The sequence below is a fragment of the Lepidochelys kempii genome, chromosome 8, assembly GCF_965140265.1.
Source record: "Lepidochelys kempii isolate rLepKem1 chromosome 8, rLepKem1.hap2, whole genome shotgun sequence".
NCBI classification, from domain to species: Eukaryota; Metazoa; Chordata; order Testudines; family Cheloniidae; genus Lepidochelys; species Lepidochelys kempii.
Genome location: NC_133263.1, coordinates 39,454,227 through 39,475,085, shown reverse-complemented (window position 1 = coordinate 39,475,085; position 20,859 = coordinate 39,454,227). Strand labels below are relative to the sequence as shown.

The following is a 20,859-nucleotide window of genomic DNA, read 5'->3' as shown; positions in this document are numbered from 1 at the left end:
GACCAACACCCAAAATGCTGCTGGTCTGTGATTCCTTAAAAGGTATGTTTACACTGCAGTTAGACACCTGCGGCTGGCCTGTGCCAGCTGACTCGGGCTCGTGGGGCTCAGGCTGCAAGGCTGTTTCACTGCTGTATAGCTGTCCGGGTGTGGGTGGTGCCCAGACAGCTACAGTGCATGGGATTCTTCCGTCCTGCACTTAAGATGGAAGAATCCCATGCACTGCTACAGACTAGGAACCAAGCGGCTAGGCATCAGTTCTGCAGAAAAGGACCTAGAGGTTACAGTGAACGAGAAGCTGGATATGAGTCAACATTGTGCCCTTGTTGCCAAGAAGGCTAATGGCATTTTGGGTTGTATAAGTAGGGGCATTGCCTGCAGATCAAGGGATGTGATCATTCCCCTCTATTCAGCATTGATGAGGCCTCATCTGGAGTACTGTGTCCAGTTTTGGGCCCCACACTACAAGAAGGATGTGGAAAAATCAAAGAGTCCAGTAGAGGGCAACAAAAATGATTAGGGGCCTGGAGCACATGATTTATGAGAGGCTGAGGGAACTGGGATTATTTAGTCTGCAGAAGAGAATAATGAGGGGTGATTTGATAGCTGCTTTCAACTACCTGAAGGGGGGTTCCAAAAAGGATGGATCTAGACTGTTCTCAGTGGTACCAGATGATAGAACAAGGAGTAATGGTCTAAAGTTGCAGTGGGGGAGGTTTAGGTTGGATGTTAGGAAAATCTTTTTCACTAGGTGGGTGGTGAAGCACTGGAATGGGTTATCTAGGGAGGTGGTGGAATCTCCTTCCTTAGAGGTTTTCAAGGTCAGACTTGACAAAGCCCTGGCTGGGATAATTTAGGTGGGGATTGGTCCTGCTTTGAGCAGGGGGTTGGACTAGATGACCTCCTGAGGTCCCTTCCAACCCTGATATTCTATGATTCTATGACCCTGCGGGATGGGAGGGTCTCAGAGCTCGGGCTCAGGTGTCTACACTGCTATGAAACAGCCCCACCGTAGAGCCCCGCTAGCCCGAGTGGCACGGGCCAGCCACAGGTGTCTAACTGCAGTGTAGAAGTACTCTCAGTGACTGTGCCAGCCTGACCCCTGGGGGTAAGTGAGCAGTGAGCGCCCTGCACAGACACCATGGGGCAGAGCTGCATAGTGCTTTGGGGACCCAGGGCAAAGTCTGAAACTGAGCCTTGTTACCCTTCCAGACATGTTACCCTAAAGGGGAGGCCCTGGGCATGGTATTGGGCCCAGCTCCCAACTTTAGGCCTTGCGACCTAGAGCAGGGTCACACCACCATTCAGGATTGGCCTGGCCACCCCTCCGTCGTGCCAGAGGGGACAACTGGGCCAAACCTGAGAGGCACTGCCACCAGATCACACCACCATTTGGTTTGCAGGGGCCTCTCAAACAGGGGGCCAAAGGCAAACTACCCCCACCCCAGGCAGCCTGTTCAGAACCCAGTGGCAGCCTCCAGGAGAGGCGTATGGTTCCAGGGCTGGGGAACCTGGGACTGAACAAAGGGCCCCACTGCCCCAGTGGCAGGACAGCAGTCACTCCAGGAGCTTAGCTCGGGGCGGTGGGGGAAAGTCTGTCTGGGAAAGAGGGAACCTGGTGATTTCCCCATGCCGAGGGAGGGAGCTGCTACCAATCACACCAACTCTCCTACAGGAGGAAGGAGCTATGAATGCTGACTGGCTAGTGCCGTGCTCTCTGGAAAGGAAGGAAGTGCCGTGGGAGTAGCCATCAGGGAGAGAAGCTTTTGTTCTATTTAGGAGGAAAAGGGAACTCAATGTACGACTGACCAGGACCGACCAAGCTAATGGACCTGCGGAGAGGAAGGGCCAAGTCCCTCAGGGATCTGGAATCCAGCTAAAGAAAGAGAGTGTTCTGGAAACACTACCCCTGGAGAACAGCCCATCTCTAGGCTCCCCTAGGGTGGGGGACTGGCAGGCGATGGCATGGCTGGGATGAGGGGCCCATGCAAGGTGGGCAGGCCCAGAGTGCAGGGTCCCAGGCAGCCCCACTACATGTATGCCTGCACTTGACACTTAAGTCAGGCTCTAACCCAGGTTTTAGCCCAACCACCCCCCAGCTATCCGCGCAGAAAACCCTGAGCTGGCTTTGGAGGAGTTCTAAGTGCAGGCTAGTTGCCGGCTTGGGGTGGGTTAGAACCCAGGCTTTGCTTTAACTTGGACTGAACCTGACCACATGGCAGGGAGGATGCGGGCTTGGTCACTCCAGGGCTCACAGCCCCCCAAGGCCTTCCCACAGTTCCCGCAATGGGCAGACAAGCTCCCTGCCATAGATACAACTGACTGGGACAGAATCCCAGTGTTTCAGAGCAAAGGGCCTTGGAATGACCCCAGACACATGGAGAAGCCCAGTGCCAGTGAGGGCACAGTAATGCGAGCAGGGCTTTGCAGGGGGGCCATCCACGCCCAGGTCACACCAGCTGCCCAACACTCAGACTAGCTGTGCAGACATGGCCTCTCTTAAAGAGACCCTTTGAAGAACATTTCTCTGAGAGAGAGAGAAACGGAGTGCCCTGGCTGTCCCGAGTGCAGGACCTTCCTGTGTCCATTGGCATCTCTGATACTCTGCTTTCCCCTCCCAGCAGCCTGGGGTAGGAAAGGGGCTGTGGCCCTGGATGCCTGGTAGCTCCTGAGCCTGCGTGCAGCAGACTGGGGCTGCCTCCTCGCCAGTTCCCTCCTCACCTTATGGCCCCCTGCACCCTGGTCTTTCCCCGGGCTAGTGCAGGTAAACTAGCAATCCTCCCCATTCGCACTGCTATCACTGGGCCCAGCCCTCAAGTGTGGCTTCCCTTGGGCTGCTGCAGGCACCACTGGGCTGTGCTTCCTTCTGCTCTTCATTAGGGCCTGCTGCTGACCCCAGGGGTGCTGCAACTGGAGCCCCCGGGAGCTGGTCCAAGGCCTTGTGCACTACTGTGTTGTTGGTCTCCAAAAACCTGTTTGATGTTGGTGTCCAGGAGAGGCCACAAGCTGGTCGGCCCAACCTCCAAGGCAGAAAAGCTCCAAAGACCGGCCACAGCAGCAGACTCCCTGCCTCCTCAGCCACTTGCTCATCTCCTAGCCTGCGGGGACAAATCTCAAAGGAGGAAACCGATCCCTTCCCAGTCCCACTGGTGCTCTGCAGGGTGGCTGCTCAGATAGGCCACACTCCCTGGCAGAGGGATTCCTGAAGGTGGTGAAGGAACTGAAGGACGGTGCAGCCACACAGCCAGTTTATACCCCATAGCCCTGCAGGGGCTGGTGCGGGCAGCAGTGTGTGACTCCAATGCACTCTGCTCGCTATGCCCGTCCGAGCATCACGGTGGGCACGGTGCTCCCAAGGGTGTACAATGGCAGGTGCATCTCTGGAAGCAATGCAGTTACTGTGGGATGCTGCAGGGTTCTTTTCCTCCTTTGGTTTGAGTAGAGGAATCACACAGTTGCTTATTAGGAATTAGCACGGAGATGTTTTCATACGTGCCTGTTTCTGTTAATAGCACTATCTTAATATTATGGGAACAGTCCTTCTACACAGATGTGTGTAGTGTGTTTCGAACACGCTGCACAAAGTAATTATTAGTTGTCTTGGTGCTAATTGCTTAGAGAAAATCTTTAATGGTATGTTCAGTTGATCCAATGTGGGTTTCATCTCGCGTACTCCTTCGAACATGTTCAGCACGGTTCCGCCCCTCCTTTGAATTGCTTGGGAATAGACAGAGGAGTGGAGGCTTGCAAGGACTTGTCCAGAGACTACAGGTGACAACTGGAAGTCAGAAGCAACATTTGCTTGTGTCTAAGGGAAGTGGGAGTCGAAAGAGATGTCATTATTGGAAGGTAAAGAATGCAGGAGCGGAGGAGGACATCTCCCCCTAGAAGAGAACTGGAAATAATCCCTGCTTAGCTGTCAGATCCTCTCCCCGGAGCTCCACTGGTGAGTTATTAGCTGCTGGTGAAATGGAAGATTTTCTGATCAGGCCCCTGAGTGGCAGAAGAAGCCACCCATGGCTGCAGCTTAGGTCAGAGGCAGGCTGCCAGCTGGGCTGCTGAGCCATAACTCAGAGTGGACCCAGCCCCTGATCTAGCAACAAACAGCCTAGCAAATTCCCACAGCCTGGGAGCTGAGCAGCTGGGTGACAGAACACAGTTAGGGTGCACTGCTGGTCTACAGTAGGAGATGGGACAGTCACCCAGCTGGGAGCCAGGCTCCCCTGTCATGAGCTACCAAGGGAACTGCCCACACAGGCCCCACAGACTAGATGGGCCCATTCCCACTGGCGCGCCTGACCAGCCTGCAGGAAACCCACTGCTCAGCCCTGGTCACTGGAGCTGGAGGGAGGACACGCCGCTGCTTCTAGGAGCGGCTTAAAGTAAGTACCCCCTAGAGCCTGCACCCCTGCCCACCTCCCACAGCCCAACCACCTGCCCCAGCCCTCATCTCCCTCCTGTACTCCAAACCCCTCAGTCCCACCCTGGAGCACCCTCCTGCACCCCAAACCCCTCATCCCCAGCCCCACCCCAGAGCCTGCACCCCAAGCTGGAGCCTTCACCCCCCCACACGCCCCAACCCCCTGCCACAGCCCTGAACCCCTTCCTGCCCTCTGAACCCCTCAGCCCCAGCCCAGAGCCACCTCCTGCACCCCAAATCCCTCATTCCCAGCCCCACAACAGAGCCCCCCCCTGCCCCCCAACCCCCTGCCCCAGCCCAGTGAAAATGAGCGAGTGAGTGAGGGTGGGGAGATTGAGCAACAGTGGGTGGGGGAATGGAGTGAGCAGGGGTGGGGCCTTGGAGGAGGGGTGGGACAGGGGTGGGGCAAGCCCTGATCCACCTCCTGCCCTCTTAACCCCTCAGTCCCTGCCCCGACCGCCCTCCTGAACCCCAAACCCCTCATCCCCAGCCCTATCCCAGAGTGCACCTTCAACCGGAGCCCTCACAACTCCCGAACTCCAACCCCCTGCCCCAGCCAGACCCTCTTCCCGCACCCTGAACACTTCAGAACCCGCATCCCCAGTCCAGAGCCCACACCCCCTCCCACACCCCAACCTCCTGCCTCAGACTGGGGCCCCCTCCCATACTCCAAACCCCTCGGCTCCACTCCCCAGCCCAAAACCCCCTGCCCCCACCCAAGATCCTGCACCTCCAGCTGGAGCCTTCACCCCCTCCTGCACCCCAACTCCCTAATCCAGCCAGGTGAAAATGAACAAGTGAGTGAGGGTGGGAGAGCAAGCGACAGGGGGGGGGAATGGAGTGAGCAGTGGTTAGGACCTTGGAGGAGGGGCAGGGCAGGGCAAGGGTGTTCGGTTTTATGTGAGTAGAAAGTTGGCAACCTAGCTGGGCTGGTAGGAGGCTTTCTCTGCTCCTCTTGCTGGGGCAGGCTGGGGGTCTGCTGCTCCCTGGTTCAGACAGGCCAGGATCCATTCTGGGAAGGCTCCGACCTCCACTCCCTGAGCAGGGAACTTTGTGCACAAGTTCCTCACTGCCAGCAGAGGCCTCTGCATGCAGGGTCCCCAACACCACCACAGCAGAGCTGTGATGGGGCCATGGGATCCCCTCCAGAGGCCTCGGGTCTCTCATGTGCCTTAGCCCCTGTGTGATGATCTGGGAATCTGGTAGCTACTATAAAGTTACTATGAGTTGTGACTATGAAAACTGCTGCATCATGGCTACCTCTCTGTATCCACTGTCCCTACCTACCCGTTCCCCCCCTGAGGACAATGGGGAAGTCCTGTGCTTTCACCAGGGCAGTTATGCTAAAGAGTAACTGGAGCCAAGGGAGTGTATGGGGTTGGGCTGGGGGTTGGAGCAGCAGAAAGTTGGAGAGCTGAGTGATCTCAGTAAGGACACACCGGAACAGGAAAGGGAGCTGGACAGGAGAGCGGGCCAGGCTTCAGAGGGAGAAGCCAGGCAACACACAGTGGCCTGCAGGAGGCTCTCTTGTGCTTTATCCGATAAGTGCAAAGAGCAATCATGTGTTAGGCTTCTGGGAAAGTGTCTCTCCCTGTGTTAAATGCTTCACAATGAACACGGAGAGAGTTACCCCAAATCCAGGGGGCTCACACCAGGGAGTCTGAAGGGTCAGCACTGAGCCCAAGGGCCAGGCAGCTGTTCCAACTCTCAGGGGGCAGTGCTAGGCAGCAGGTCTGCACCCCGAGAGTGTGCCTGGGGACCCTGAGTGAGGGGCACTGCTGGAGCTCTTTCCAGGCCCTGGAGACTTACAATACCTGTGGAGCTAATAGCTGGGTCCTTTCACAGCAGTCCACCAGCAGGGGGCCCACCCGGATCTGTGACCCCCTGTTCTCAAAAGGGGTGGTGCTGGAGTGAGTGACCCCATGGGGGCGGGGGATGTTCCCTCTGCTGCCCTTTTCCTCTGTGTGGAGCCAGCGGCTGCCTGTGCTCCAGATTCCTGCGCTGAGTCGTCACCCACAGCACCACTGAGCCCAGGTGTCAGAAACTAGGAGTGAGGCCCCCAAACCAGCTTAGCTGATGACAGCGCGCTCCCTGCACTGCACTGTAGAACCTGGCGGAGGCAGGGAGCCAGGGCTGGAGTCCAGGGAGCAGCCAGGGAGTGGAAGGAGCTGAAGGTGCAGCCTGGATGGCTGGGCCGCTTGGAGGATAGGTGACTGCACACTCCCCCCCTTCCATGGCATGCACTGTGTCGGGGGAGGAGAGCCAGGCTGTCTAGACAGCATTGTCATAACAGAAGCCATGGAGCTGGGCCACTCCAGGAGCACAGTGGTGACACACTCCTCACTGAGGATTTTTGTAGTGTTTTACATGAATACTGTATACATGCCTCAATTTCCCTGTGTGCTGCATGTTTAACAAGGTGGTGGGAGAGGACTTGTTGTTGCATTAGACCAGGTGTGACCTCACCTAGCAGCCTGGAAATGGCCTAGAGATGGGGTACCCTAGCGACTGGTAACCTCGTGACCAAGAGGCCCAGCCCAGCTCAGGAACCAGCTGGTTCTGGCCAGTGGGAGGACAAAGGGCTGAGGAGAGAGGACCCTGGTGACCTGACCAGCAAGTTCCAGCCAGAGGGGGAAAAAACATGTTTACCTGGGACAGAAGATAAAGGAAAGGGGAGGAACTGTTGGGGGAGGTGCTATAGGATGATTGGCAGGAAAAAGGGGACTTCTGGACTGGAGAGAGAGAGCAGCCAGAACCCACCTGGATGCAGGAGAGACCTAGATGTACTGTGCTGAGGGTTGCTAGGCCTGAGGGCCCAGAGAAGCACCTGTGCTAGGTTCAGACATTCAATAAACCCTGTTTCACACTGGCACAGGCTAGCAACCGGGATGGCATTGTTCCTTCTGGGTGTGGAGGCCCTGGGGGTCCAAAGCGAGTGGACTCCCTGAGGGGGCACACGGCAAGAGACAGGTGTGCAGAAAGCTCAGAGGTACGGTCCCAGGGGGTAGTGAGGCCAGAGGGCCTAACTCTGGCAAGAGAATGCAACCTTCATGGAAGGTTGTCACACTGAAGGACGGTTACTCCCAGGGGCTGTATGGAGCCAAGAGAGAATGAGTCTCTGACACCTTCACTGTGAGAACTTCCAACCTCCAGCTGCATGCCTGAGGGAATTAACACTGCAGCAGAGTACGGGGCTCTTGTTGCAGAAATTCTCCCAGCACTGGACCCTAAATAACACCTGCCCTATCTCACAGGGGTGTCGTGCAGGTACAGACACTTACTGCTAGGGGGAAGTGTTGCCTAGTGCATGGTGTGCTGGCCTGGGACTAAGGGGACTCTGGTTCTATTCAGTGATGAACTGCCAAAATCTTAACAACCGGTTCCCTATAAAAAGCTCTGATTTAAGGAATGTGCCCCAGTATGTATTTTTTGTACCAACAGGGTTACCATACGTCCGTATTTTCCCTGGACGGCGATTTAAGAACCAAAAAGCCTGACCTGTCCGGGAAAATATGGATATATGTTAACCCTGCCTAAGGTTCCTTTTTAAAAAGATGGGTCTGAACTAGAAATGAGCTCTGTTTCACATGTGTGGGTCCCCGCCACTCCCTGGGGGTGTGCTAGGGTGACCAGATGTTTCAATTTTATAGGGACAGTCCCGATTTTGGGGTCTTTTTCTTATATAGGCTCCTATTACCCCCCACCCCCTGTCCTGATTTTTCACACTTGCTGTCTGGTCACCCTACGGTGTGCACATGTGTGGGTCCCAGCTGCTCCATGCCCCCCTCATTGAAGCAGTTGTGCAGGGTTACCGCCCTGGGAACTGCAGGGCACCAGTGGACGTGGGGCAGGGCTAGCTGGAAGCAAGGGGTGCAGGGCTGGCTGCGGGCAGGGCAGGGGGTGCGGGGTTGGCTGGAGACAGGGCAGGGGCTGGCTGGAGACAGGGGCTGGCTGCAGGCAGGGCAGGGGGTGCGCCAGGGGCTGGTGCGGGCAGGGGGTGCAGGGGTGGCTGGAGATGGGCTGGTGCGGGCAGGGGGTGAGGGGTGGCTGGAGACGGAGGCTGGTGCAGGCAGGGGGTGCGGCGGGGGCTGGTGCGGGCAGGTGGTGTAGGGGGCAGCTGGAGACGGGGGCTGGCTGCTGGCAGGGGGTGCGGGGGTGGCTGGAGGCAGGGGCTGGCTGTGGGCAGGGTGGTGGGTACTCATAGGGAGAGCAGCAGGACACAGCCCAGGCCCAGCAAAGCAGCTGGGGACCCGCCAGGCAGCAGCGGGAGCCCCAGGGCCAGGGGAGCAGCAGCAGCAACAGGGCTCATGCCCCGGCCAGGCGGCAGCCCACATGGCTCCCACAGCGCAGCGCCCCCGGCGGCCGGAAGAGGAATTACATCACTTCCCAGCCGGAGCCCATCAAAGCCGCAGCGCCCCCTGCAGGGAAGCGGGTTAACAACCGGTTCTAAAACTGCTTCAAAATTTAACAACCGATTGGCGTGAACCGGTGCGAACTGGCTCCAGCTCACCACTGGTTCTACTCCCAGCTCTGGTGCAGGCCTGTTCTGTGACCATAGGCCAGTCTGCCTCAGTTTCCCCATTGATGACTAGGAATAGTGATACTGACTTCCTTTGAGATCTCCTGATGACAAGCACTGTATCATTATTGTGGTAGCACCTAGATGCTCACGCTGGAATCAGGGCCATGCTGTGCCAGGTGCTGTACAAACAGACCATATATAATCAGCATAGACACAGCAGCAGAAGCATGGGGAAGGGCCCTGCAGACCGCAGTGTACTGGGATTGTCTCACTTTATGGGGCCTGTGAACCCAGCTCCTGAAGGGATTGGACCGGCACTGATTAGGATCAATGTTCCAGGGCCAGGCCATAGGGTATAAATCAGTGGTGCTCCTCCCAGGCTCCAGGGGAGTAACCCATTTCTGCACCTGTTGAGGAGCTGAATCAGGATTTTTTCTTGGTGGAGTTTGGGAGGCACCCAGTGGTCAAATGCTAGATTGCAAGAGGCCACACGACAGAGCTTGTGCGGCTCCTGCTTCTTCTTGTGCAGAGATGCACTGAAAGTTTCCAAGGGACAAGGTGCTGCAGCCAGATGTCAGGGTTGCAGGGGTGGTGAGCTGGAGCCGGTTCGCACTGGTTTGCGCAAACCGGTTGTTAAATTTTGAAGCAGTTTTAGAAGCGGTTGTTAACCCGCTGCATTGTGGGAGCCATGTGGGCTGCCACCTGGCTGGGGGCACGAGCCCTGTTGCTGCTCCCCCGACCCCTGGCCCTGGGGCTCCCACTGCTGCTGGTGGGTCCCCGGCTGCTCTGCTGGGCCTGGGCTGCATCCTGCTGCTCTCCCTGTGAGTACCCAGCACCCTGCCCACAGCCAGTCCCCGTCTACAGCCCCCTGTCTGCACCCCCTGCGTGCAGCCAGCCTCTGGTGCACCCCCTGCCCTGCCTCCAGCCACCCCCTGCACCTTCTGTCTGGAGCCAGCCCCTGTCTCCAGCCTCCCCCTGCACCTCCTGCCTTGCCTCCAGGCACCCCCACATCCCCTGCCTGCAGCCAGCCCGTGTCTCCAGCCACCCCCTGCACCCCCTGCCTGCAGCCAGCCCCCGTCTCCAGCCGCCCCCACACCCACTGCCCGCACCAGCCCCTGCCTCCAGCCACCCCTGCACCCCCCTGCCCTGCCTTCAGCCACCCCTGCATCCCCTGCATGCAGGCACCCCCTGCATGCAGCCAGCCCCTGCCGCACCCCCTGCCTGCAGCCAGCCCCTGCCTCCAGCCACCCCCCGCACCCCCTGCCTGCAGCCAGCCCCCGTCTCCACCCGCACCCCCTGACCGCACCAGCCCCTGTCTCCAGCCACCTCTGCACCCCCTGCCCGCACCAGCCCCCGCCGCACCCCCTGCCCTGCCCGCACCAGCCCCTGCCACACCCTCTGTCCTGCCTCCAGCCACCCCCTGTCTCCAGTCAGCCCTGCACCCCCCTGCCCTGCCTGCAGCCAGCCCCTATCTCTAGTCAGCTCCTGCCCTGCCCGCAGCCAGCCCCGCACCCCCTGCTTCCAGCTAGCCCTGTACACACCTCTGTTTGCAGCTAGCCCCACGTCCACTGGTGCCCTGCAGTTCCCAGGGCAGTAACCTTGCACACCTGCTTCAATGAGGGGGGGGCATGGAGCAGCTGGGACCCACACATGTGCACACCGTAGGGTGACCAGACAGCAAGTGTGAAAAATCAGGACAGGGGGTGGGGGGTAATAGGAGCCTATATAAGAAAAAGACCCCAAAATCGGGACTGTCCCTATAAAATCGGGACATCTGGTCACCCTAGCACACCCCCAGGGAGTGGCGGGGACCCACACATGTGAAACGGAGCTCATTTCTAGTTCAGACCCATCTTTTTAAAAAGGAACCTTAGGTAGGGTTAACATACATCCGTATTTTCCTGGACAGGTCAGGCTTTTTGGTTCTTAAATCGCCGTCCAGGGAAAATACGGACATATGGTAACCCTGTTGGTACAAAAAATACATACTGGGGCACATCCCTTAAATCAGAGCTTTTTATAGGGAACCGGTTGTTAAGATTTTGGCAGCTCATCACTGGTTACGGGGTGTCCATGCGAGTGCAATGCTCTGAGGAAACATGACCCAGACATTGGCGGCAGCAGCTGCGAAGGGGCAGCTTTGAACACTGTGAATCGTCGGGGGACCAGGAAGATCTTTATAAACCTCGCAGGTTTGTCCCAACCTCAGGCCCATTTCCTGATTGCGAAGGTTGGGGGAAATTGAATAGTTGGCCCAGAATTTCATTTGAGACTTTTCAAAGTTGAATTTTACAATATCTGGCCTGGCTCCTGCATGGGGTGTGCCCTGGGGAGCCTCAACCTACTTGGGCCATTACAGCCTTCACTGGGGTCTGTGCAGGTTTTGGGTGCACATTGCAGGGGCAGGGCATTGGGATCAAAGAAGGGATTCCATGGGTTCAAACAGCCCTTTTCAACCCTTCCTCGCCCTCTGAACCCTTGCAATCTCCTGCCCCACCCATCCACACACAAACACCCCCCTGTGGTGCTCAAACCTGGCCACTGGCAGAGACCATGGGGCGAAGTCAAGATGAGTGGAGCAGGGATCAAGCCAGAGGACAGTAGAATCCCCCTATGGACTCAGCACAGCTGATGACCCCATCCATGCCCAGCAAAGGCACCACAAAGTGAGGGGTCAGATGAAAGATGGCCTGAGAAGGCTTTAGAAGAGTGTCCTCTGGACTGCACAGGATGCAGAGGGCCTCATGGCTAGGGGAGAGTTGCACTGACAAAGCAGGCGGGCGCTGTTTGGGTAAGAGTGGCACAAGATCAAAGAAAGGGGTGATGAAGGGGAAGGTCTTTGTGCACTGGGCTGCAAATGGCCAAACAATGAGAGAAGCCCTCACAAAATATACCAGCTGCTCCTCAAAGGAAACAATGGGGAGGTGCCAACTTGAGGCCATTTTTGCATAATAACCAAAGCACAAATACTGTAATAGCCTCGGCAGTCTGCCCGGGGAGGCTGTGTTTGACTCTGTAGCTGGGCTGGGGGCAGAGCGTCCAGGGATGCGGGGAGGGTCCGTGTTTGCCTCCGTGGCTGGGCTGGAGGTGGGGTGTCCAGGGACACGGGAAGGGTCCGTGCTTGTCTCTTCAGCTCGGCTGGGGGCTGGTGCATCCAGAGTCTCAGCTCTGCATGGGATGGAAACATGCCAGGCCCAGCTCAGCTTGAGTGGGAATGCTCAGGCCACAGGTATAGACCTGCTGGTAGTTCAGACTTCTGGTCAGTCCAGTAGCACATGGAGCACAGCCACTCCTCACACCTGCCTGGGCTCGAAGGTCTAGTTAGCCCAGAAACACGAGGCAGAGCTGCTGTTTCTCCACACACAAAACACCCCCCAGGCCAGGAGAGTGCAGCTCCTACATGGAAAGGACACATGAAGCACCCTACTGTGTACTGGAGACACGTTAGTTTGAAACCAATTATCAAAGTCCAGCTGGGCAGTGCACACTCAATCCTCCACCCACACATAGTGCCAGGGCCACGTCTTCTGCAGGCTTTGAGGAGCCCTTAGACAGGGAAGGGGCTGGCGGGAAGGACAGGAGGGTCTGGTCAGAGTAGCAAAATGGAGTGTCTCCAATAGAAGGGGTGTGACATTGTGTTCTGGACACCCAGAGCTGTGAGCCCCTTGTGTTACCACTCTCAGCCTCTGCAAGAGAGAGCTTTGCTGCAGATAAGCTGTCAGCTCCCAGCCACGCCAGCCTGTCACCTTGCCAGCAAACTCTGCAGCACTATGTCAGTCTAAGCCACAAGGCAGTGAACCCCAGCTCGCAAGTTCCCCACAGCCATCACCCTGCAGTGTCCAGTCCCTCTCTCTGGACACTTACAGAAATGAGTATGTTCACTGCCTGCATAGGGACAGGGCACTCATCAACCTGGCAGGTGAGCTGAAGACTCACACGTCACTCTAACCAGCATTGAGACGGTTTTGAAATAAAACAAGAATAAATTTATTATCAAAGAGCAGAGCTTTAAGTGATCCTAAGCAAGAGAAAAAGAGACAGGTCTGGTTATAATCCAAACAAACCAGGCTTTCTAGTGACTACAGCTTAATGTTAGCAAGTTACAATCTTTGCCTCTGCAGTTTTCTTCTTTATACCAAGTTGCCAGCATCCCCAGCCCTCCAGACTAGGAAGCCACTTTCCCAGGCTCTCAGGGAGCTGTACCCTATGCCCCCTCAGTGATGAATCACTTAAAGGTCTTTTTGCTGCCCTTATGTTACTCAAAGTCCATTGTCTCTGCCTCAGGAACTGGGAGGGCTTCCTGGGGTGCAGATTCTGTCCTCCCATCTGATTGTTAAATAAGGTTCTTCCCTGCTCGTTCAGCTTGATGGCTTTGCTTACCTTATATGTAAATGTACTCCCATTGTCCTCTGCCAGTGAGCAAGCTGGTCAGAGAGTAAATACACATTCCTTTGTTTAGGGCAGGCTGGGTTTTTTGAACATTTTAAGAACATATTTCCAGCCCACGTCTATAGCTCTTCGTACCCAACCCAGACATACATCACAAAATGATTTTCAAGGCCATTCCGTTTACACAGTTTACACACAATACTTCACATGACACCGTTGAGATACTGGAGAGACAAGGTGGGTGAGGTAATATATTTTAGTGGACCAACTACTGCTGGTGAGAGAGATAACTGAAGTTGGCCCAATAAAAGATATTTGTATTTATTTATGTATGTTGTTTTTTAACTAACTGTCTGTTGGAGACCAGCCCTTCACACTAGTTAATGTCTCTCTACTGTCCGGTGGATTTACACAGTCACAGGGATTCACAACTCAACTGCTCAAATATTACCTTACAGTATGGAATACAGATATTATAAGTGAGATTAACACAGGCAGCAGCTCAAAAACATTCACTAGAGAGGGCGGTAACCCTCCGTTTTCTTGTCTGGGGGAAAACCCAGTTCTCTGTTTGGTTAGACTATAAAGCATAATATCAGTGAGTATTCATAATTCCTCATGCAAGTGTCAGTACGTACATTTCATAGTGATATTGATGACCAGTCGCAGGTCTGATCTTACACAACATTCTTTGTAGATAAACACCATGACAGCAATGTGTTAGGTGTAGCGAGTTCGTCAGGCATGGTAGGCGCTGCAGTTACATGACATTGAACCCTTTGTCATTGACACTGAGGGGTTCTCGGGGTCACAAAACAGCACTGCCCTGCCCCTCAGTCATAGGCAGTGCCAGCAGGAGACAGCCTGGCCTTTGAACCCACTGCCGGAGCCTTGCAGTTTGTCCTGGACAGGCGTGATTCTGCAGGCTGGCCGAGGCAGACCTGTCCCCTCTCTGACCCCTCTGGCCCATGCCCTGCAGTTAGCAAGGCCCATCAGACTCAGTGGCTGGCTGCTGTTCCCAGCAGGTGATCAGCTGTTCTGTAACTCAGTGCTGCAAAGTCCAGCCCAGAGACTCTGAGACAGAAGGCAGCGAGCGACGGGGGAGGGAAAGCGGGGAGCAGCTTGGCACAGAAATCTGAGACACCTGTGTGATATTACCTGTTGAATAATAGAGGAGCAGAGATCCTGCTGGCCAGGGAATGGGATACCAGTCTGCAGAGCTTATCTGATATCTGAGCTCCCAGTAGCTGCATTAACAACTGCAGAGAAGGAGCCTTCCTGATAATTACTCTGCACAGTACAGTCTCTGGAACGGAGAGAATAGGAGCAGCAGTTCTCCAGCCCAGGGGCTGCCAGAGGACACAGTGTACAGCTCCTGCCAAGGGGAGGTTTGGGGAGAGCAGAGGGATGGACTCCAGGCTCTGGGGGTGAGGGCGGCAGGGTGAGTAGGGCAGGGACGCAGCACAGCGGAGCAGCCAGCTCAAGACAAAGCTGAGCAGAGCCAGGACGGCAGCTGGAAGTTTCTCAGCAGGCCAGGCAGAGACCCATCCTGTGCCAGGTGCTGCAAAGCCACTTCCCAGGCCCCGGTGGCTGGCGCACACTGGCCACGGCACTCTGGGCTGGGCAAAGCTCATCTCCATGTCGAGAGGAAGGGAGATGGTTTATATCCCAGACGACTCTGACTTCAGCTCATTCAGGGACCAGTGCGAGAGCCTGGAGGGCTGGCATAGCCAGTACAACAAGGGTGGGGTGATGGTGTGGAGCCAGGCGCCGGGGGAGAGCCGGACAGTGCAGAAAATCAAGGTAAGAGCCCCGTGCAGGTGCAGCCAGTGCCACAGCAACAGCATGCTTTGTCCCCAGGTGCTGGGACTCCCCGCCAGCACCCACTCTCATCCCCTCCTTTCCCTGGACACAGTGCTGCCAGGAGGAGTTGGGACAAACCCCCGCTGTGGCCAGGGGCCTCTCTGCCACTTTCAATCTCCTTGTGTGTTTGGAAGGTACAAATCTGCCTTGATGTGTTTCACTGAAGCTGCTTAGTGCCAAGTTTCTACATGTGTGTACACACACGCAAACATATGTACACACACATGCACACACAGCTAGTTCTAGACTCCAGGAAGCCTTGGGGTTACTTAGGCCAGGGCTACACTAACAAGCTAGGTCAACCCAGCTACGTCACTCAGGTGTGTGAAAAATCCACCCCGTTGAGCGACGCAGTTAAGGCGACCTGACTCCTGGTGCAGAAAGCACGCAGTTGAGGGAAGACTTCTTCTGTCAACTGAGTTATCACCTCTCAGGGTGGCAGATTAACTACAGCAATGGGAGAACCCTTCCCATCCGCAGCAGTGAGTGGCTACGCTGAAGTGCTACAGCTCCCAGAAAGTAGCTCAGGCTCATTTTCGGATGCGTACCCATTTACGGGCAACTGTGCTTTATTTGTGCCAGGCCTGAGCCCCGGCACCTCCAGGCGTGGCCATTTAGAGCCCTGGTACTTCTGGGCTTCCTGTATCAGTTATGAATGTAAAAAAAACCTGCTTGCTCCCCAGCACCTCTTTCATTGCAAATTGAACACTGGTGGGCATTTTGGACTGCTGTCGCCTGCCGACTTACCTGTCCCCATGTTAGAACGGAAGCAAGTGCAAATAAAGGAATCTGCAAGTGAGCAATGGGTCTCTGTTCAGTGCAATGCCCTATGAACTCCAGTGGTGTTACTTGGGGAGTAAGGGTTAGCGATCTGGGCACTCTTCGACCAAGGCATGGGGACTGAGGTGCAAAGTAGACTTGGCTTATTTACACTGGCACCCCTCTGTGGTGTTGTCTTAAAGCGACACTGTCAGGTGAAAAATCCTGCTTGAAACAAACATGTTTCTTTGCCTTCATCCCTAAGAGCACTCTAGCCTATTCACGGGGTAAGGCTATGTAAGCACCCACCCGGGGGCCTGCTGTTTGCTTGCTTCTTGGCTTTGCCTTTGTCTTCTCTGGGTCGATGATGCACAGTGGGAGTCAGTTTCCCTCTGGGGTTCTGAAGCCTGTGATGTTGGGGTCACACATGCAGGGAATAGTTTTGGGTCAAAAACAAGTTATTTCCTTTCAAATCAAACATAACACGCCCCCATCCTGCTGGCCTGAGAATGAGCCATATGTGTTCTGAGCCAAGCTGGAGCTGGCTGTGTCCTGTTCATTGTTTAAGCTCGCACTTCAGGGTGTCCTGGGACACATTCAGGAGAAGCCTTGCTAAGAATAGTGAAGGCTCAGAACGCTCTGCTGGGAAGCAGGGAGAGCTGCTGTTGCTGAATGATGTAGATTAGCCAAGTGCAAACGCCTGTGTTTCTCTTGTTACAGTTACAATGGCCAGGATCCTGAGCCCTGAAGGTACTCAGGTGCCTACACCCCCTACTTAGGCACCTAAATCTCAGATTTAGGCACCTGAGTCTAAGTTTGACTCCACTGCACAACATGTGCACCGAACCCTGTGGCCCCTAAACTCACTCATTGCCTAAGTTTCTGCCTCTGCGCATGAGCCCTGCTGCCACTCTGTAGGTGTTGGGCCGCTTAGCTCCCCGCAAGCTCTGAGTGAGTCACAAACCAGAGAAAGACAAGCGGTGGTGCTGGAACAATTTTTACAGTGGGGGGTGCTGAAAGCCAGTGGTCCCCAAACTTTTTACCTTGCTCCATCCCCTTACCCCTGTCTGTTCTCCCTCTGCCCAGAGCTGGCTCTGGGAGGGGGGGACACGGACAGGAGTAAGGGAACTGAGCCTGGGACCACAGCTGGGGGTGGGAGCAGAGCCCCAGGTGTGGGTCTTGCAGCTGGGATCCCGGGTGTGGGGGCAGCAAAAGAGCCCTGAGTGAGGGGCCGGTGGCAGCCGGGACCCCAAGTACGGGGCCGGGACTGAGCTGCCACTTCACCTCACGTGTGGGGCCAGTAGTGGACCCTGGGAAGTGGGACCAGGAACCTGCACAAAACTGGTGCCCCAGAGGGAATGAACAGAACAGGTAATCATCAAGTGATCCATCCCCTCTCATTCATTCCCAGCTTCTGTCAAACAGAGGATAGGGACACCATCCCTGCCCATCCTGGCTAATAGCCATTGATGGACCTATTCTCCATGGACTTATCTAGTTCTTTTTTGAACCCCATTATAGTCTTGACCTTCACAACATCCTCTGGCAAAGAGTTCCACAGGTTGACTGTGCATTGTGTGAAGAAATACTTCTGTTTGTTTTAAACCTGCTGCCTATTAATTTCATTTGGTGACCTCTAATTTTTGTGTTATGAGAAGGAGTAAATAACACTTCCTTATTTACTTTCCTCCACACCAGTCATGATTTTATAGACATGTATCATATCCCCCATTTTCCAAGCTAAAAAGTCCCAGTCTTATTAATCTCTCCTCATACGTAAACCATTCCATACCCTTAATAATTTTTGTTGCCGTTTTCTGAACCTTTTCCAATTCCAATATATCTTTTTTGAGATGGGGCGACCTCGTCTGCATACCGAATTCAAGATGTGGGCATATCATGGATTTATATAGAGGCAATATGACATTTTCTGTCTTATTATCTATCCCTTTTTTAATTATTCCCAGCATTCTGTTCCCTTTTTTGACTGCCGCTGCAGATTGAGTGGATGTTTTCAGAGAACTATCCACAATAACTCCAAGATCTTTCTTGAGTGGTAACAGCTAATTTAGACACCATCATTTTATATGTATGTAAGTAGAGTCAGAATGAGCTCTACCCTGACATCTGGTGGTGAGTTGTGGAAAAGAACTTCAGGGGCTGAGCTCGTTTGCATGGGCACACCCACCCCGCTTAGCATGATGGGACTGCTTGCCCAAATGGTCACTTTGGCTGCTGTGGGATCCCCAGTCTCTTTGTTATTGCGGCAGGAGTAATAAAGTGTTGTTATCCTGGTTATGTGAATCAAGGACAGTAGAACTGTACTTGACATTTTATGATGGAGGGACTTGCCCTCAACTAAGTAGCACTCGCTAGGCAAGGGATATGGGTTCCAAAGAACAGTGAAGTGAGAGAGAGGGGTTCTTAGTCCTGTTTTGTGTCTATTCTGTTGCTATTGTGTAATAATAGAGCTAATTTTGACTCTATTAGGAGTCTTGTTACATGCTGCAGAGCTGAAATCACAGATACCTAGGTCTAAGCATTAAGTCTACCTTGGGCTAGTGGTTCTGAGTGTGCTAACACTGGTGTCCCCCTACTGGCAGCTGAAATCACTAGAGAGCTGAAGTTACTGAGTGCTGTGTTGAGGGGGGGGCCTGAAGACATATTAGCAAGCAACTAGCAGGATGGCTAGCACTGAGGACTGCAGCAGAACCACACAGAGAGGCATGGCAAGCAGCTGTTGACCTGAGCAGTGGAGCATGTAGGATGCCCCCATACCTCCCCCCACTTCCACCCAGGCTGGGAGGTAAACTCTGCAGATGAACTTCTGAATTCTGGGGGCTGCACTGACTAAGGACAGAAACCACAGGTGGGGTGACTGCTGGGTTGCTGGACTTAAGACCCTGTGGGGAAAAGGACACTGCCAAACTGACTTCAGGTGGGTCTTTTGCTCATGGTTTGTGTCATGAATCCTGTTTGTGGTGTTTCCCCAACAAAATGCTGCATTGTTTCCCTTCCTTTATTAAAAGGCTTTTGCTACAATCAGACTCTGTGCTTGCAAGAGGAGAAGTATCGCCTCTCAGAGGTGCCCAGCGGGGTGGTATGTAATTGTCCCAGGTCACTGGGTGGGGGCTCAAGCCGGTTTTGCATTGTGTTATCGAAATTGAATCCACTGCCCCTTATCCCACCACCACCACCCTGCTCCCCACCCGCTTACCATGCCGCTCAGAGTGGCAGGACTGGCTTATTAGAAAGCCTGGGAGGTGGGTGGGCACAAGCTATGCTGCCCGGAAGGAGGGGCAGGCCAGAGTGCTCCCCACAGGGCAGCGTGGCGGGGCTGGGGTCTAGCCTCCCTGGGCAGGAGCTCAGGGGCCAGGCAGGACTGTCCTGCGGGGCCGTAGTTTGCCCACCTCTGCCCTAGATACTGAACCCGGCCCTTGTTGTTGCCAACTGTGATGGGCAGAAGGGTTACACGTACAGCTGGGATCTAAGTTCCCTGTAAGCTGCCTGGCCGTGCAGCAGCCTATTTAGCACCGCACAGACACTCAGGGAACCTGCCCAGGTTCCTCATAGAGTTATAATATCAGTGTTGGAAGGGACCGCAGGAGGTCATGTAGTCCAACCCCCTGCTCAAAGCAGGACTAATATCCCCAATTTTTGCCCCAGATCCCTAAATGGCCCCCTCAAGGATTGAGCTCACAACCCTGGGTTTAGCAGGCCAATGCTCAAACCACTGAGCTATCCCTCCCCACCACGGCCAGGGCAGGGGCGGCCCTCCCACGGCCCCAACCTAGCCCGGCCCCAACCTGCCACGGCCGAGGCAGCCTCCAGGCCCCAATTATGCCACGGCCCAGACCTGCCATGGCTGGGGTGTCCCTACCCTGGCCTGGATCTGTCCGGGGCAGCACAGCATGGCCTGGACCCAGCCATGGCGAGGGCGGTATGGCGCGACCTGGACCCAGCCACGGTGGCCTGGCCTGAACATAGGCAGCACGGCCTGGACCCAGCCATGGCCAGGGCAGCACAGGGCGGCCTGGCCTGAACCCGGATGGCCTGGGCCGGACCCGACTGCAGTTGGGGTAGCACAGCATGGCCCAGACCCTGCCACAGCCCGGACCTGTTGCAGCTGGAGGGCCCGTTCCTGAACCCAGCCCTGGCCAGACCTGCAGAGGCAGGGGGAGGTGTGACTATCCTGCAGCCCCAGAGCTGCCCCAGCAGGGAGAGGTGCCTCTCTCCCCTAACCCAGCTGCTGCTGCTGCGGCAGGGAGAAAGAGCTAGGGGGAGTCCTCTCTCCCTGCCATAGCCCCAGAACACCTTACCGCACCCCAAACCCCTCATTCCCACCCCCACTCCAGTCAGCACCCCCAGCCAGATTCCTCACACCCCAACCCTCTGCCCCAGCCCTGAGCACCTCATCCCCAACCCTACCCCAAAGCCTGCACCCCAAGCCAGAGCCCTCACAGCCCTGCACCCCAACCCTCTGCCCCACCCCCGAACTCCCTCCCACACTCCAAACCCCTCAGCCCCACCCCACCACATGAATTTTGTTATGTGTGTAACCCTTCTGCCAGGCCAAGTTGATAACAGCAAGGGCTGAGTTCAGTACACAGGGGTTCCCTCTCATCAAAGCAAATGCAAAACTGGCTCGAGCCCCCACCCAGTGACCTGGGAAAATCTTACACACCCCCTGGGCACCTCAAAGAGGCAATACTTCCCCTCTGGCAAGCACAGAGTCTCGGTGTAGCAGAGAATCTTTAATAACATGAGATAAACGACATCAGCATTAAATTGGGGAAACATCACAACTAGTATTCATTAACCAAACCATGAGCAAAGAACCACCCCAGCAAATTGGGCCACATCCTTTCCCTCGGGTTCTTGAGTCCCAGAACCAAACGTCTCGACT

The 20,859-nt window shown here is 55.3% G+C and overlaps 1 protein-coding gene across 2 annotated transcripts in view; it reads left to right on the top strand.

Moving 5' to 3' along the window:
- LOC140915812 (START domain-containing protein 10-like) overlaps window positions 1–20,859 on the top strand; it is a 91,632-nt gene that overhangs the window by 31,118 nt on the left and 39,655 nt on the right. Inside the window, exon 1 of one of the 2 annotated variants that reach the window (XM_073356190.1) lies at window positions 14,954–15,134. The exons of the other annotated variant lie outside the window; for it this stretch is intronic. Coding sequence (XP_073212291.1) covers window positions 14,970–15,134 — 165 coding nt within the window. The 5' untranslated portion in view covers window positions 14,954–14,969. Of the gene's footprint in view, window positions 1–14,953; window positions 15,135–20,859 lie in introns of those variants that run through there. 2 annotated transcript variants of the gene reach the window in all.